Source organism: Convolutriloba macropyga, chromosome 14 (assembly GCF_964194025.1).
Source record: "Convolutriloba macropyga chromosome 14, txConMacr16.3, whole genome shotgun sequence".
Lineage (NCBI taxonomy): Eukaryota > Metazoa > Xenacoelomorpha > Acoela > Convolutidae > Convolutriloba > Convolutriloba macropyga.
In genome coordinates this window covers 46,766,273-46,783,099 of record NC_134481.1, presented here as the reverse complement: position 1 = coordinate 46,783,099, position 16,827 = coordinate 46,766,273, and the positions used below count along the sequence as shown (strand labels likewise).

At 32.0% G+C, this 16,827-nt stretch overlaps 1 protein-coding gene across 1 annotated transcript; it reads right to left on the bottom strand.

Moving 5' to 3' along the window:
• Positions 1 to 2,150: 2,150 nt before the first annotated feature.
• LOC142353226 (uncharacterized) lies at positions 2,151 to 15,812 on the bottom strand. The gene is made up of 3 exons (XM_075405454.1): positions 15,582 to 15,812; positions 7,650 to 7,743; positions 2,151 to 2,676 (listed from the first exon to the last, which is right to left on the bottom strand). Exons 1-3 carry the CDS (start codon positions 15,782 to 15,784, stop codon positions 2,386 to 2,388), a joined length of 588 nt encoding a protein of 195 aa, XP_075261569.1. The 5' UTR covers positions 15,785 to 15,812; the 3' UTR covers positions 2,151 to 2,385.
• Between the last annotated feature and the right edge of the window lie 1,015 nt (positions 15,813 to 16,827).

Here is a 16,827-nt window from a genome sequence, read left to right as displayed (position 1 = left end):
TCAATGCAGCGCATGTTTATTCTTTCTTGGTTATCTTGCCAAGATCTTGTTTGTTGATACCCATGCAAAGATCTTGCAAGTTCGTACAAATCATGATATTTTCATTGCAAGTAGCAAGTGAAGATCTCGGCAAGATTTAAAAAGATTTAATAGAATGTTTCTAATGAAGGTGTACCAAGTTTCAGTTCACTGTGCGGTCACATTATTAAAGCCCACATCTATAATTGAGATGTTGATTTAGATGAAAACTTATTTGTTGCCAACCAAAATTGCGTACATAAAGACCGTGTTCGGTCCATATTGAGTATGATAATATTTTGGGTCGATTTCAAGTGTCAGGGTTGATTATATATGTTGACAAAAAAAGGTCTTGGATGGACACTGGGACAATAATAACGGTCGGACTCTATTATTGGCTGACATATAATTTGTCTTGGTTGAATCTGGGCCGACCCCTGTTGCTAGAGGCGCTCAGTTCAGTAAAAAAAAAATCAGAAGTTTTGTTATTCAACCGGGTCAAAGAGTTTTTTAAATAAACAAACTTGGAATAACTAATTTTATATGAGTTTATTTTTCAATTCTAATTTATTGTAATTGGTGCGGTTGTAGTCTTTTGCAGATATTTGGGTGCTTCAATTTTATATAAAAAAAACACGCCTGACCTCAAAAAAGAGTAAAATATTTTGCAAAAAAGGCCCATGTGAAAAAAAAAACACTTTGGGCGAGCCGTATTAGCCATGAAAAGTCGGTGGGTGGACTAAAGAAAAATATATAGGTTGATCATATTAAGTGGTACGGAATGATTAAGGTCGAATTATGAAAAGACTATAGGCCAACCATCATAACACATGAAAAACTGTACTTAAAACTAAAAACAGTTTTCATTTTTCGAATTAATAATGAACAATCCGTAGTGGTTCATTCAAAATTGAAATTTACGTTTATATATATATATATATATATATATATATATATATATATATATATATATATATATACAGTGTCCAGTCTGATGCGTTGCTAAATTAGACAACAAAATAACGATATAAATTCAAGACAACTTTTTCAGACAGCAATTTCTTCGTGATTGAAACTGACAAATGCAAAGCTCCGTGATTTGTATGAAAAGAACCCCAGACGGGTGCTGCAATTTATAAAAAAAATTAGGTATAGGAAGAGATTAATATCACACTTATTTTCGTCCAATTTTTTTTAAAGTTTTTTAAGTCCAATTTTTTAAATTAATTTTTTTTTTAATTTTTACTTTGCGTTCAGTGACTAGTTACTGCCAGCTTCTTTCTAAGTCAATAATGACCTGCTCTTTTCAAAATCTGTAAATAGTTGTCGCTCTTTTCTTTCTATATATCCTTTCAATTTTGCGAGTAAAATAAAATTGCCTCTAGCAATCAGTCTCTTTAGGAAAGTATCTAGAAGAAAGTCTGAAAATGAAGAGGAAATTCTGGTGAAATTGCTGAATTAGCGCTGAGAATTTTATGGGAAGCGCCTAAAAGTGTTGAAACCGACAATTGAGAGGAAGTTGTTAATTTCCGCAAAAAATAGCTTAATTATTTCTTGAAAGTGCTGAAACAATTCTAGGAAGGGCTGAAATACAAAACAAGCAAGCGCTGAAGCAGCAATAAGTTTTGAAAATTTACAACTTTTAAGTTTTTCAGCGCTCTTCCTTCATAAGTAAAGCGCTGATTTACAGCTGGCCCCTAGATCCTGACGTTTGCTTTTGTTTGATTTTGATTCATTTACTACTAATTTTTCAGCTATTGCTCTGAAACCATTTCTAGGGAAAAAATATAGAACCATAAATCTTCTTTTTGTTCACATTATCAACTTGCAACCCTTTACCAATTTATTTTGCGATACAAATAGTTTTTGACTACTCTCCTCGATCGACTGAGTTTTTGTTATTTTGAATAATTATTTCGAATTATGGCTCACTTTTGCTCTTTTTCATTTCATAACCATTTCGAATCTTTTCATCAATTTCCTCCCCTCCCCACCCCTATTGCGAAACCCTTGTGGAATGGAATTTAGCAATCAACTTATTGACCAATCAGAACTTGTCGAACAGAAGGCTTATGTGCATGCCTTGAGTATTATGTAATATAACATTGAGCATATATTTTTGTTCAGAGAGAATTCAGAATTTTATAATGAATTTTACTATGAAATCTTACTAGAACTCTTGACATAGTAAAAAAACAATGGAAATACTATGATTCAGTGCTGAAATATTATGTGACTCAGATCCGAGTAGTTTCTACGGTAAAGCGATTCTCTATTAGGTACCGAAGTGGTGGAGTTAGGGGGGATGGGGGTACTACAAGGGCGTTTATTGTTGAAAAGATCCACTTTTTCTGCCACGGACGTGCCTTATTTTGATTTCCTAGCTTGACATAGAGGGTAATATCCTTCTCCTTTGACGTAGCATGGGGTGTCATACGCCTTCGCCTTTTCTGATTGCGATTCTTTATCTGAATATTGCTGCAAGTAGATACACGATTCCATCGAGTTGTTGTAGTCAGTATACAGCAGTCCACTATCCATAAGCGATGTGAACAATTTCAAATATCGAAAGCCTTTCTCATTGGCATATTTGGTGAGTTTTGTCTTTTTTCCGCCGATTTTAGCAAAATTGTCAATCTGCGCGAAGCCAGCCCAGACCTAAAATATGGACCCTTATAGACAACTGTTTTTGAACGTACTGAGGTAATAATGGATTGAAATGAGACCGGCCAAGTGAAACCATTAGTGAGGGACGAGTAACGGAAAACGTTGGTCTTATTTTTTAACTTAAGAGCGTGCGTGGTTTTCGTGTCTAATTTCGTTTCCGATTTGTTATTAAAGGACAGTACCCAGGTCGAGGTGTGCGTTAATAATCAGACAATTAAAACCGCACGGGGGGGGTAAAGTGCGTTTTTGATTACATGGACGAGCGCCATATTAAAGTCTGCCTACATGAACGAGCTTCCTAGTCAAAGTCTGCCTAAAGTCTGATAATTAACGAGCTAAATTCTGATCATTAACAAGCTAAATTCTGATCATTAACGAGCTAAATTCTGATCATTAACCAGTGAAATTCTGATCATTAACCAGCTAAATTCTGATCATTAACCAGCTAATTCTGATCATTAACGAGCTAAATTTTTATCATTAACGAGCTAAATTCTGATCATTAACGAGCTAAATTTTTATCATTAACGAGCTAAAGTCTGATCATTAACGAGCTAATTTTTGATCATTAACGAGCTAAATTCTGATCATTAACGAGCTAAATTCTGATCATTAACGAGCTGAAGTCAGACCATTTACGAGATCACTTCTTCTGAGCGCAGCTTTTAGGATGATAATATAACATTATGTCATAATATATTATTGAACAGTTTTGTCCCTACTGTTTTGTTAATGGACCCAAAAAAATAGTGTATAATTATTGAACTCAAAAATCACATACTTCTGTAAATAGAGTTATGGCAAGTTAATTTTCAGGTCAATTTAAGGTAAATGGTACCACAAATAAAGTTAAGTCATATACCTTAGCTTACCGCCATTCTTTGCTAACATTGCCCAATAAATCGAGACTTGATAAAATTTGATAAGACACGCATGATTTTGACATCTCTCGCAAAACTTGAAACATCTTGCCAAGAACTTGAAAAACCAACACTTCAAGGTAAATTTTGATAAGATCTCGGTAAGATCTAATCAGGATTAACAACGAAAATTTCTTGACGGATCTTGACAAAATCTCTCTCACGGTAAAAAAAATTGTTTAAATCCCGCGAAGAAACATGAGAGACTACCGCTCCACCAAATTGGGATGGACTATTTCACCCATGGTTTTCCACAAAATGTATGTTTAAGCATGTGAAACTTGCTTAAAAGGTGAAATATGACTATAAAAGAATTATCTGGAAGTTGCTTTATGTTTTGGTCACCAAATTCCACAAAAAATCCAATTTGGCCACATTGTTGAATTTGATGACAACTTTTGTCGCTCGGATTCAGCATTTTAAAATTACAATATGCTTTAAAACCTGCTCACAAGCCTAATTGTAGAATTTAGTGACAAATTTTGTTACCAAATTTCATAGTTTTCAACTCTTTTTCAACAAAACAAAATGTGAAAAAAAATTGTTACCATATTCCACAAAATTTTGTGGAACCTGTATTAATTTAGTTCAAGTGTCATTTGGTAGGAGCGCTAGTCTGTAAGGAAACCCGTGAGCAAAATGGGACATGAATGGTTATGGTTTCGTCCATGTATTAAGATTAAAAAACGATGATTATTTACTTATACGAGTTAATCAACTCCCCTCACAAAATTGCTAAATTGTCATTTTTAACCTAACGTAACGTAATTTAATATGCGTCCTCATGACGCTCAAACTCACATTTAAAAGATATCGAAACATTTATGTCACGATAATTGGAGGACAACACATTTTGTTTCGAGCCCACTTAAAGGCGCATTTTCAAATTTTGCCTAGGTTTTACCAAGATACGACTTGAGGTTAGCAATAAACAAATTGAGTCAAAAGTAAACTTTTTGTAATCGGCAAAGACGAGATTCAGTTTCCATAAAAACCCCTTAAACACAAAAAGGTAATAAACAGTTTTTAATGTTCAAAATTTTTACCAGCTGATAAGACAACTCTCCGCCTTGTGATAGGTTTCTTTACAAACTAGTCAAAAGTTAATAATAGTGCGAAAAAACATCAAGAGAAATTTTCTATAAAATTATATTTTTATTTTTATAAGTTTGACAATAAAGATACCTTGAAACGACAATTATGAGCGGTGGTTATGAAGCATTGTCGACCGAGTACGCGAAAGAAGCTTATGAAATTAAAAACTTATTTTTAAGATTCAAAAGAATTCAATAATAATTTAAATTCTGCCTAAAGGTTTAGAAGCTTCCAATTTAATATTACAGCTAGTGACAATGAAAACAATAATAAATTTGGAGATGCTCGATAAATTAATTTCGAGTGTAATAATTAATACCCGGACTTGAGTCGCAGAGCTTTTCAGCGCTGAACCAGCATATTTCAATAGCAAACACTTGATTCAGTTCTGAAACATGGTATCTCCAGAATATTTTAAGTTTCTTTATGTTCAGTATTTCTTCATAATGATTATTTTGAGGTCATAGAGTTCACCCAGGCTAAACTTATCCTGTATAGTCTGAAAATTACTCATAACCCAAAATTAAGTCTGAGCAGAAGAAAGTCATAATTTTGTAGCTTATAACTGGTAATTACTATAGTAGTATACACACTATTTATACATAAGCTAGTTTGTAGGCAATTACCACAAAGCCCATTTAGCTCAGTGGTTACGACTGGCTACGCAAATTAAATGTCACAAGTACCCACGCGGAAGTTCGAATCGCATGTAGAGCAAACCTTGTTGGCGGGAGTTAAGCTGAACATATTATTTTTCATGAAATAAATTTAACTCAATAATCAGACTGGCCAGTGTAAATAGTGACATGAACAGAGTACTGGCCATCCTAAAAAACAGAATGTCTTTAGACTGATTCAGCGCTGATTTGCTCTGCCACCAACCTCCGGGTAATTAATTTAAGTTTAAAAATGGGAGAAAGTTTAATTGTCTCAATGAAGGAAGAGTTGCTTCCAAAAAATTAGTTATGGCTGCTGATTTTCAGCATGACTGAATAAAATGGAAGATGAGAAAAGTTAGCTAAATTGTATGAGCGTGTGTTGATGGTATCCTTAAGTTTTCCAGCTGCAGAAATTATTCAAATATTACTTTACAGTACTTTAGAAACAAAATAAAAAATAGAATTCACTCTTCTTTTAGATCAAGATACAGCAATATAGAATTGAGATAGCAACGGTGTTTTTTATTAGCTTTAATGGAAAAAATCTGACCACAAATCTTTTTCGCTTTTTTGTAAGTTACAATCCTTAATTTAAACATTTCAAAAAATCTGCATATTGACTATAAAATAAAATCGTTTCGTGACAACAAAGGCAGCTATGAATAGTGTCTTCAGAAGGTAAGAAAATTTTTATTCTCTAGGTCACCCCCAATGACACAAAGTTTAAAATTACTATAATTTTACAAACCAGCAAACCTTTCTAACAACAAAATCTGTTTACCCTTGAACTTTTGTCAGTTGTCCAAATTCCAATGTATCGCGTTAAAGATTATGTCGATGTCTGAATGACGAAGTTTGAGATCAGCTATTGTTTTATAAGATGAAAACCAGTTTTGATTAGATGAAAAATCTGTATTTTGTTTTCGTCATACACTTTTTTTTCAATAGGCGAAAACATTTTTTTACCATTTGTAATATAACATTTATTTAGACATTTGAGACTTTTTTTATTTGCTAAAATGGTAGCAAAAGTTGAGAATTTTCCTCCCTTTAATTGAAACATTTTTGCATTTATTGACGGAAGTGGATGCTGTTTTACCACAAATTATTACATAATTTCGTTATTACATGAGGTTCTGGCATCAAAAATCTGGAAATGATCTTCGTATAGAGTTCATGCTATTATATAGTAAATCATTATCTAAAATTATGACCCCTGCGTCGCGGGAGCAAAAAAAATGAACCCAATATGACGGAGTGAACAAATACGGAAAAGATCCAAAAAAATGTACAAAAAAGACCAAAAAAAATAGTCGACTAGTGAAACTCGAAACCAAGACCTATTAATTAAAGCTCTTGACATTTCATGAAAAAACTCCTCCGGTGAGGGGGGGGGGGGGTGGGGGGTCAGAAATAGATGGTCGAGGAAAAGCTCTGAGAACAGGTTGAAGTTTGGCCACCACTGAATATGAACAAGACTCAGACTGATCATAGCTACTACAGAACTCGAAAATATAATTTTAAGAAATTATCTTAACGCTTCAGGTATGCTTCAGCTAGCTCAAAAAAGGAAGCAAAGGCCTTTACTCAACGTAAATTCCCTATTCTGGAGCACGAAAAAAAACGTCCTAGACGGACAGAAAGAAAAAAAACTTTATTAGGTATTAAGAGACCGTGCTCGACAGATATTGCGTGTAAAAAGATTTTGACTCGCTCTAGACGTTGTCCTGGACTTTAGTTGGACCTAAAATAATCGATCTTCAGTTTCTCCCTGGAATATATGACGTGCTCGAATGAGGCACGATAATACGAGCTGACGAGATCACAGAACTATTTTGGGTAGGTTGAGGGAGCAAATCCGAGTCATAAATAATCTTCTGGAAAGAACCGATTTTGTTTCTCAACAAACTTTGGATTGACTTATGTGATCTATTCTGTTTGACCCCCCCCCCCCCCAACTTACTGGGCTTATTTCTTTTAGCTCCCCCAGGCGCACGTGCTATTTTTTACATAGTAACGTGCTATATAACAACATATGATTTGAACTGGGGGCGTAAAAAAACACGGGGGGGGGGGGGAGGGCAGAATAGATCCGACTTATAAAAAGGGAATTAAGCTTTCACTTCATTAGTGTCCTGAACTTTGTTGTAATTAAAGTCAAAAACTGTTACCCCACCTGGAACTAATGGAACTAATAAATAAGCATTTTCATACCTTCGAGCTCTGAACCAGCGTTAAGCATAAGTAATCACCTGCCGATAGGTATACAAATTACTCGGAAGATACTCACCCTTTCTTTAGGAGTAACCAAATCTCTAACCAAGTTATCCCACACCTGATCCATGGAGTTTTTCCCAAGGGCAATCAGTTGACCCTTATTCGACCTAAAACAACAAAACTGATACTTTCGTAAACAAATTGGAAAGAAACAATCCGAACATTCTATGTCGGTGATAAGAAAAAAAACGATAGCAACGGGAAAAATAAAGGAGTAAGAGAAAGTAAAACTTAAAATTAAAAATCTAACAAAAAACGATAATAGTAATAACGCAGATATAATTACAAAATTACAGTACTATTATCAATATTTAAAAAAGCAAAAATAGAAAAAAACAACGTTAAAAACAATAAATAAAAAAAAATAAAAAATAATAATAATATTAATAATAATAATAATAATAATAATAATAATAATAATAATAATAATAATAATAATAATAATAATAATAATATTAATACTAATAATGTTAATAATAATAATAATAATAATAATAATAATAATAATAATAATAATAATAATAATAATAATAATAATAATAATAATAAATAATAATAATAATAATAATAATAATAATAATAATAATAATAATAATAATAATACTAATAATAATAATAATAATAATAATAATAATAATAATAATAATAATAATAATAATAATAATAATAATAATAATAATAATAATAATAATAATAATAATAATAATAATAATAATAACAATAATAATAATAATAATAATAATAATAATAATAGTAATAATAATAATAATAATAATAATAATAATAATAATAATAATAATAATAATAATAATAATAATAATAATAATAATAATAATAATGATAATAATAATAATAATAATAATAATAATAATACTAATCATAACAGTAACAATTCCCTCTGAATCGATTTAAATAACTAACTAGATTATTTTCTTGAGACCAAAATCATTTTTGCGTAGGCTTATGGCTAACCTTTACTCATTTGTTAGTGTTTTTTAACTTATTGTTTGTGTTTTTCTAATGTGCTTTTCGTAATGATTTTCTATAAAGTCTAAAATTGCCTTGCTGAAATCGATTCCACTTAATGCTGTGTCCATTACTGTTTGAAACGTTGCTGGGAGGTCTGTTAGACAATAGAAGCCGTTTAAGATTCTATAATGCGTTTCCTCCTAACATATTGAAGTGGTAAAATTTTTGCTTCTCCTGATGGAGGGAGGGGTATTTGGCTTTAAGAGTATTTTAGGTCAATTTTCCTGAAGTATAGCTTGCCTGTTTGTTTGTTTTTTATTTCAGATATTTTTGTTGCAATATTGTCCCTAAGGTGGTCAATGCTTTGCATTTTTGTTTTTTATTTCAGATATTTTTGTTGCAATATTGTCCCTAAGGTGGTCAATGCTTTGCATCTGATACTTATTTTTGCGTTTTGTGTTGTTCAATTTGTTGGAATCAATCGCAATCTTTATTGTTTGATACGATTTACTGTGATAATCAATGGGCTTCTGAACTGTCCGTCTGAACATTTTGTTAACTTGATTTTTTTTTATTTTTCCTTAAATAGCTTCTTAATTTCTTTCCCTTTTTGGTCTAGTACATAGGTGTGGGAAACTATTAAATCCCCATTTAGTAATTCCTTGGTGATTGTCTGTGACATTAAGTAAATTATCCTTGTCATCAACTTGTAATTGCGTTGGTTTTTTGGTAAAGTGCAGTCCCAATTTTTCCATTATTTTTTTTTCCAGGATGTGTACTGTATCGATGTCCTGTAACGATGTACTGTATCCAATAGGATTACGCCTAACATCTCCTTTTTGTTGTTGTTGAAGCAGCTGAATTCTCCGAGTGTTTTGTCTGCTTTTTTTAATTGGGATGTATTGATATTTATGGTTTACTTAGGCTCCCAGTGTCCGCTAAGCAATGGAAGTCTTCGTTTCCAAATTTCGACTTGATCGAGAGTTTTCCTCTGTCTGATTTTTTTTATTTCTGCACTTCCTGTCGTAATTTTAGCGAGTTTATAAAAAATTTCTCTAATGTAGCAAGTTCCTTCTGGGTTGATCGCTTCCTCCAGTGAATCATGCACTGTAGTAGTTGTATACTGTTTTTTGATGTTTTGTAATTTTTTTGTTGGTTGTTGCTTGTACCAATTAAGTTTGCTCTAGACAATTTTTGTTAAATTTTGTTAATTGTTTATTGGGGCATTTCCGATCCGCACATTTCAGCAAAAAACCGGACTTTCCTGCATATTTGTCAGGCTTAATTTTTTACTGGGTATATGTTTAGGTGTCTCTTTTAAAATTTGTCACCGCAAGGTCTACATTCCTGTATTTGACCAATTGGTGGAGTCGGTAGTATACCAGCTCTGTTCTTTCCCTTGAAATTTACGTTGTTGTTATCTCATGTGACGTTATTGTATGTCTGTGTTTTACTATTTTTCTGTTGATTCTCTTGTTCTTTTTTCCTTCCTAGTGCGTAGGTTAGTATTTCGGTTGGCAATTGATCTTCGGATAGTAGATCCAATTGTATCTGTTGGTTTTTCATGCCTTGTACAGATATGTTTTTTACCAGATTTTCTTCAAAGTGTTCCCAGTTAGATAGTGATTCTTGTTGTTTGATCCTTGAACGAATCACTTCTGACATTTCTCTCTCTCAGTTTGCCTGCATCTAGACAATTGCAACTATCAAACGCTTTGTTTCTTGTTTGTGCGAAGGCTTCCTTGAATAGGTCTGCTAGTGCATTTAATGTATATCTTTGTAAGTCTGTATGGGGTTGACTCTGATTGAATATGGAATAATCCTCTGGAATATTCGGATAGCATCTCATCTCTGATTCTTTATCATCTTCTTCCCATGGGATCTCGTCGAGAATTTGTTCCCTCTTTTCTATATGTTTACAGGTGTTTTGCCAGTCGGTTTTTTTTAGGTTCCGTTGTTCACGTAGTCTTTTTTTGGCCGCTGATTTGAGCAGTGCTGGTTTATAGTGCTACCCTGTCGGGTAATTCAAATCTGTGTTTTCAGGTTTTTAGCGTAATAGATTCTCTACTTGAATGTTTTCCTTCACCATTATGGCTAACATGACTGTTGATAACCATTTTTCCCAGTGTTTTTCTGCTGTCCCAGAAGAAAATGACTCCAAATGGGGACGAAGCCGTTTTGACTGCGCCATATTGTGTGTTGTTTAACAATAATAATTGAGCAGTGCTGGTTTATAGTTAATTATAAAAATAATAATAATAATAATAATTATAATAATAATAACAATAAGATTAAAAATAAATAATAATTTGAACAAAAATGAAAAATAATAATTTTAATAGTAATAATAATAGTAATAATAATAATAATAATAATAATAATAATAATAAAAATAATAATAAAAATATTAATAATTATAGTAATAATAATAGTCATAATATCACTAAAAATAACAACATTATTAATAATAAAAACGATAATAATTTTCATCATCTGTGTGGACAAGTATACTCTTATCAAGCTTCGTTTTTGCCAACTACACTTAACCACTTCATGTAGCAAAAGTGGATTTTCACCAGCAAAAACTAATACGAACAGTTAAAAATGAGTCAACGAAAAAATTAGAAAAAAAATGCAGAGCAAGTATCTAAATGCGACGAGCCACGCACATATAGGTTACGCAAATTTTGTACCCTTCTTTTGTATGAAAAGGTATGCGAAAGAAAGCTTTGCAGCCAATACCAAAACGGGTTTCGGATATTGCTTTCAGTAACTCTTTGGGAAAAACTTCATGGGGAAAACAATTTTTATTGGTAATAAAAGGTTTATTTGGTGTTGTAAAATTTTCGACTTCTTTTTTGTATAGAAAATTCAGCTGATTTTGAGAATATAGTTAGCGAAGGATGGAAAGTTTTCGAAATCAGAATATTAGCAAGTTGATGAAATTCCTCCAGGGTTTGACGGAGGAAAAATTCCTGTAGTTTTATTTCTTTCCTGAAAAGTAAAGATTTTCTTTCAGCCGGATGAAATTTGGTGGCTTTGAAAAAAGTTTCAGTGCCTAAATTTCTTGATGCAAATGTCTATTGCCAAGCGTTGTTCAGAAATATTCAAAAAATTCATTTAGCTGAAAATTACAAAAATAATCCAAATTTGACAAAATTGGTAATAGGATTGTTTGCTTTACCTTAAATTCCAGTTGGTTTACTTCGAACAAAATGTCGAATAAAACATGATCGAATGACACTCTTACTTATCTGCCTTTTTCCCCGGGTTGTATGATTCGAGAAATCATGGGTAAATGGACAATTTCCGACAAAAACGTCAAATTTATTAAGTCAACGTGAATCACTGTGCACTACAAATGCCTGTCACGGATGGAATAGCCGATGGAACAAAAGGTTGAGGCGAAGTCAAGCAAATTTTGAATAGCGGTTCAAAAGCTCAAAATCAGCTCAAAAGAAAAAATGGCAAAACAATCCTTGAAGGCTTATTTGATAGAGAAAACACCGCCGAGGCAGAGAGCGAAATTCTGAGGCTGGTAGCGGAAATAGTAGCAAATTCGAGCCCTATCCTGTAGAAATAGAAGGTTTGAGGGCTACTGGCAAACACTTTGTGATCTGATCGATATCTTTTGATTTTAAAATTATATCTACTTCAAAAAAAAGATATTTCGGTTTTAGCTCTTTTTGAATTCATTTCAGTTTCAGCTTTTTTTAAAGTCGGCTCTTTTTGACTAAAACAGGTAAATCACTGATGAAAAATTTAACCGATTAAGTATATCACCGTTTTAAAGTATAACCGAATAATTAAATCACTGCTAAACATCTAACTAAACAGGTATATCACTGGTTCAAAACATTACCGATTAATTATATCAGCGGTTATAAAAATTACCTATTAAGTATTTCACTGGTTATAAAAATAACCAATTAAGTATATCAATGTTCATAAAAATAACCAATTAAGTAAATCACTGGTTAAAAAAATAGCCAGTTAGGTATATCACTGTTTGAAAATATAGACAAGGAGGCTCGGTAGTGTGCGATCGCACATAAGGTTCCGACCCCACCCCGCTCATCCACAATTTTGGCATAATTGTCTACCAAATGAGGAACAGATAGAAAAACCCCAAACTATTTTTGGGAATCCAAAACCCAAAAAAAACACAAAAACTCAAGTATTTTTCAAAAAAATGGTGTACGAATGAAAAGAAAGCCTTCAATGCAAATAATTAAATGGAGTCAAAGATGATGCTCTAGATTGATGAGATATGCCAATATTAAGAAAGCGAGTTAAGACGAACAGCGAAATCAAACAACAACAACAAACTTTAATTACATCAAAAACTTTATGTCCGTTTTAAAAAAACTAATTTAATAACAAAATCAACACACTGTCAGATAAAACTGAAACCAAACAAAATAACATATAAATCACCAGAAACGATATGGGACCAGTCCATACAAAGGTTTTGTAAAAATTAGACAAAAAGAACAAAAACATTAAATTTGAAAAATTCGCTTAATTTTTTAAAAACAATTAACTTCAAAATATTGAAGACAAATAGAAATCAAGTAAAATACCCCGAAGCTTTACAATTACCAAAACTTCTATGGAAGGGCATTGAGACCTTCTCTTATTTAATTTTTTATCCGGCTAAAAAGAACAACAAAGAGACAACAAACAAAAATTCATTTAAAACTTGCCAGAAAACGCTGTTGAAGCAGTAAAACCATGTTTTGGCCCTCAAATAATCATTGATTGCGTCCGTTTCAAACCGCTAATTTAGTATGTGGGCTTTCATTAGTGAAACTCGGTAACAAGTAGACGAAAAAGTAAAAAGTCAAAATCAAAAAAAAAACTTTTTATTTTTTCTTGTCAAACAAAATTACTTCCAAAGTCATGAAAGCCAATAGTTACAATAAAATTAACTAAATAGGCTTGTTTAATCACACAAAGGAAATCTTGAGACCTGAAAGTATCCAGCTTATGTCTTGTGTCTACAAAAAGAACGTCAAATATGACAGAAATCAAATTAATATAAATTTTTTGTGAAAAACCCTGGTCGGAGCCAGTAAGGTCATAATGAATTTTTATAAAAACATTAGAATTTGTAACGCCAACTCCTTTTGACACCTTCTCTTGACATCAATGATCTCATATTTGACTTTTAGTTCAGGTAACAAAAAGATGATTTAAAAAAAAAAAACAAAATTGCCAGGTTAAAAAGCTTTTTTTTATTTCGGAAAAAACTGTTTTCAAAGTCATGAAAGCCATAAGCTATCTACTAATATCAGAATATCGCTTCTTCTATGAAAAATCAATGAAATCTGTTGTTCCACAGGAAATTTCATACGACTAAAATGCCAAAGTAAAAACGACATTTGAAGACAAAATTTAAAAAATTCAATTAAATTCTTCAAGAAAGAGGTGTTCGAAAAGATTAAACCAATAATCTATGTCTTTCAGGATTGGTTTTTAAAATGTTCAATTTTGTTTCATTTTGATTGCCAATAATGTGATATGAGAACTGTCAATAATGCTATAATGTGACAAAACTAGAAAACTTCAAAAATGAGAAAATATCTGAAAAAATAAAAAACCAGAAGTATCAAAGACAGAAAACAGAAAAATTAGGGCTTTACACCGCAGTAGAAATTGAATTTTAAATCAAAAGAAAGAAAAAGTAGTTTTTTCTTTGTTGACACTAAAGTACAAATTGACCAAATTATGTAAAAAATAAAGAGAAAAAGTTCAATTAGCCAATGTTCATTTGAATATCAATTATTTTTAAAAGTCAAGACCACCGTAAGTTATCAAGTTAAAAAAAATGCATTAGCTACTTAGGAAACCAATTGGACATATCGCTGCTGAGCTTTGATTTGATATGTTCTTTTCTTTATTTAACATATAAAAGATCAATTTTTCTTTAAAAAAAGACCGATTGATTATACTCCGAATTCATTTTGGATTGTAACAGTCCAAGATTGGTTAAAAACCAACCCTGCTAATGCTGTTTGTCCATGAGGAACACTTAATTCTTGGAATGTCACGGATATAGATAATTTAATAGCCATAAATCAAAAATAAACTCTGCGTTTTTGATAATCAACAATTTAAACTGCATATTTCAATTACAGAGCGCTCTCAACAGAAATTGACGTAGGAATAACACCCTTTGGGGTCTACAAGGATTGTATTAGTGTTGTTTTGGGGTTGTACATCCGGCAAATTTAATCAAAGTGGACTGAAGGAGCTTATTTCGTTCTGTTTTTGATGAAAAAGTATGAATTTTGAAATACTTAGCCAAATTTTTTGACAAAAAACTAAATCAAAGTAATCAACAACACTTTTTTTGTCTTTTAAAAAATCAACAACACTTTTTATAGAAATTGTTTGCAAATTTCAGCAAAATTGATTAAAATTTAGGCAAAAATTCCGGAAAATGTGAATAAAAACAACGGAATCCACTCTACTTTTCTCAGAAGTTCAAACCTCGATAACTCCCTGTAAAAAAACGATACAGAAAAAGATCTTTTTAATTCCATTTTCTATGCTGGACGAGCTTTTTAATGATACCAGTCTCAACTCTCTACGATGAATATATCGATCGGCGAAAATTGTCTGAACAAAAAAAAACCCGTTTGAGTATATAGTTCCTCCCACCTCAAGAGGGGTCGAAACAACTAGGTATGCCACTGCTTCAAAATATAGCCATTTAGATATATCATCACTATACAAAAAATAGACAACAAATTTAACCGATTAGGTATATCATTGTTTTAAAATACAGCTAATCAGGTAACACTGTTTAAATGTATAACCGATTAAGTATATCAGTAGTTAAAAAGATAAACGATGAAGTATATCACTGGTTAAGAATATAACTGATTAAATATCAAACCCGTTGATTAATAATAATTTGTTGCATAAATTGTGTTGTCTTATTTAGAAAAGTGTTAAAGATTCAACTCACTTGGCGCATTCTTTAATGGCATCTGCGATGCAGTTCGTCTTTTCGGGAACCAAACGGAAACAGTTATCTTTTGTGCCGTCGTTTAGCATCACGTCTTTATACAAATTCGGGCAAGTTAGCTTTGTTCTGCCACCTCCAGAAACAAATACCTCCAATTGGGATACCACAAAAGACCACAACACAATCTTCATCACTTTTCCCATTTTTTGTTCTGTTTGATTCGATATTACACCTGTAAATAACATATTGATATATAATTGTTCCTTTGAACTGAAATATTCGAACTTTTGAAAACTACAAAATACGCAATTGAGCAATTGGTCGTTAGAAAACGAACGCTTTTGTCTTCATTTTATCTGCTCTTTTTCTCCATGCCTTTTACTTAAACTTTGATTTTTGAATTTTGTTCACTAATTTTTGAATAGTTTGCTTAATTCAACTTTATGGGACACGCTATTGTTCAGTTTTGACGCGCCTCAATAAAAATAACCACGTTTATCTTTTTTTCTCATAAAGTTGCAACACAGGCGAAAAACGCCGGAAAAGGTCAAAGTACAGAATCAAATGATGACAGAAAGTTTTGATGCAAATGAACATAATCACAAAAACACAGACATACAAATAAACAATTGAATGCTCATTTTACTTTAACTAATAATAGACTACTAAATTTTCAAAACCCCTAAATTGTAATTATGTAATTATTAAATGTCAAAATCTAAAAAGGAACCCAAACAATTGCCCAATAAAGTGTTTTGCAAACAGAACACAACACGGCTGATTGAAACTGTAAAATTATTTCGAAAAAAAAGCGACTAACCTTTAGACCGACAGAAAAAATATGAGAAAAAGTTATAATTTTGTGTAAAAACTTCCAACAATCTGCTTAACCGTGACAAATTGTCTAGCGTGTCGGCTCTCTTTATCAGAGGGCGAGACTTTGATCATTAACAACAGATGGAAATATACGACTAAGCCCCTTATCGAAACACAATCCCCCATCACAAATTCAAGTTGTGCCTAATGAAATTGGTGGCTTCATTTCCATCGTATTAAAGAAAATATATGAGAGCTTGTCCCGAAAAATTTATGTTTGATTTCTTAGCTATTATTTTGTAATAATGGTTAACCATACCCTTTATTTGGAATCAGCTTTTACTGAAAGATAAGAAAAATTATCAATAAGTGAAAAAACGGTTTTGAAGAGATTTAAAATCAACTAAGAAAACATAGCCCAAAAAACTCC

What these genes read in the sequence shown, in the direction of transcription:
- LOC142353226 (XM_075405454.1), bottom strand. Translation starts at nt 15,784, where the DNA reads ATGGGAAAAGTGATGAAGATTGTGTTGTGGTCTTTTGTGGTATCCCAA. An exon ending in GCCATTAAAGAATGCGCCAA is followed by an intron (nt 7,744 to 15,581) that starts GTGAGTTGAATC and finishes TTGTTGTTTTAG; the next exon opens with GTCGAATAAGGGTCAACTGA. An exon ending in TGGTTACTCCTAAAGAAAGG is followed by an intron (nt 2,677 to 7,649) that starts GTGAGTATCTTC and finishes TCCATATTTTAG; the next exon opens with GTCTGGGCTGGCTTCGCGCA.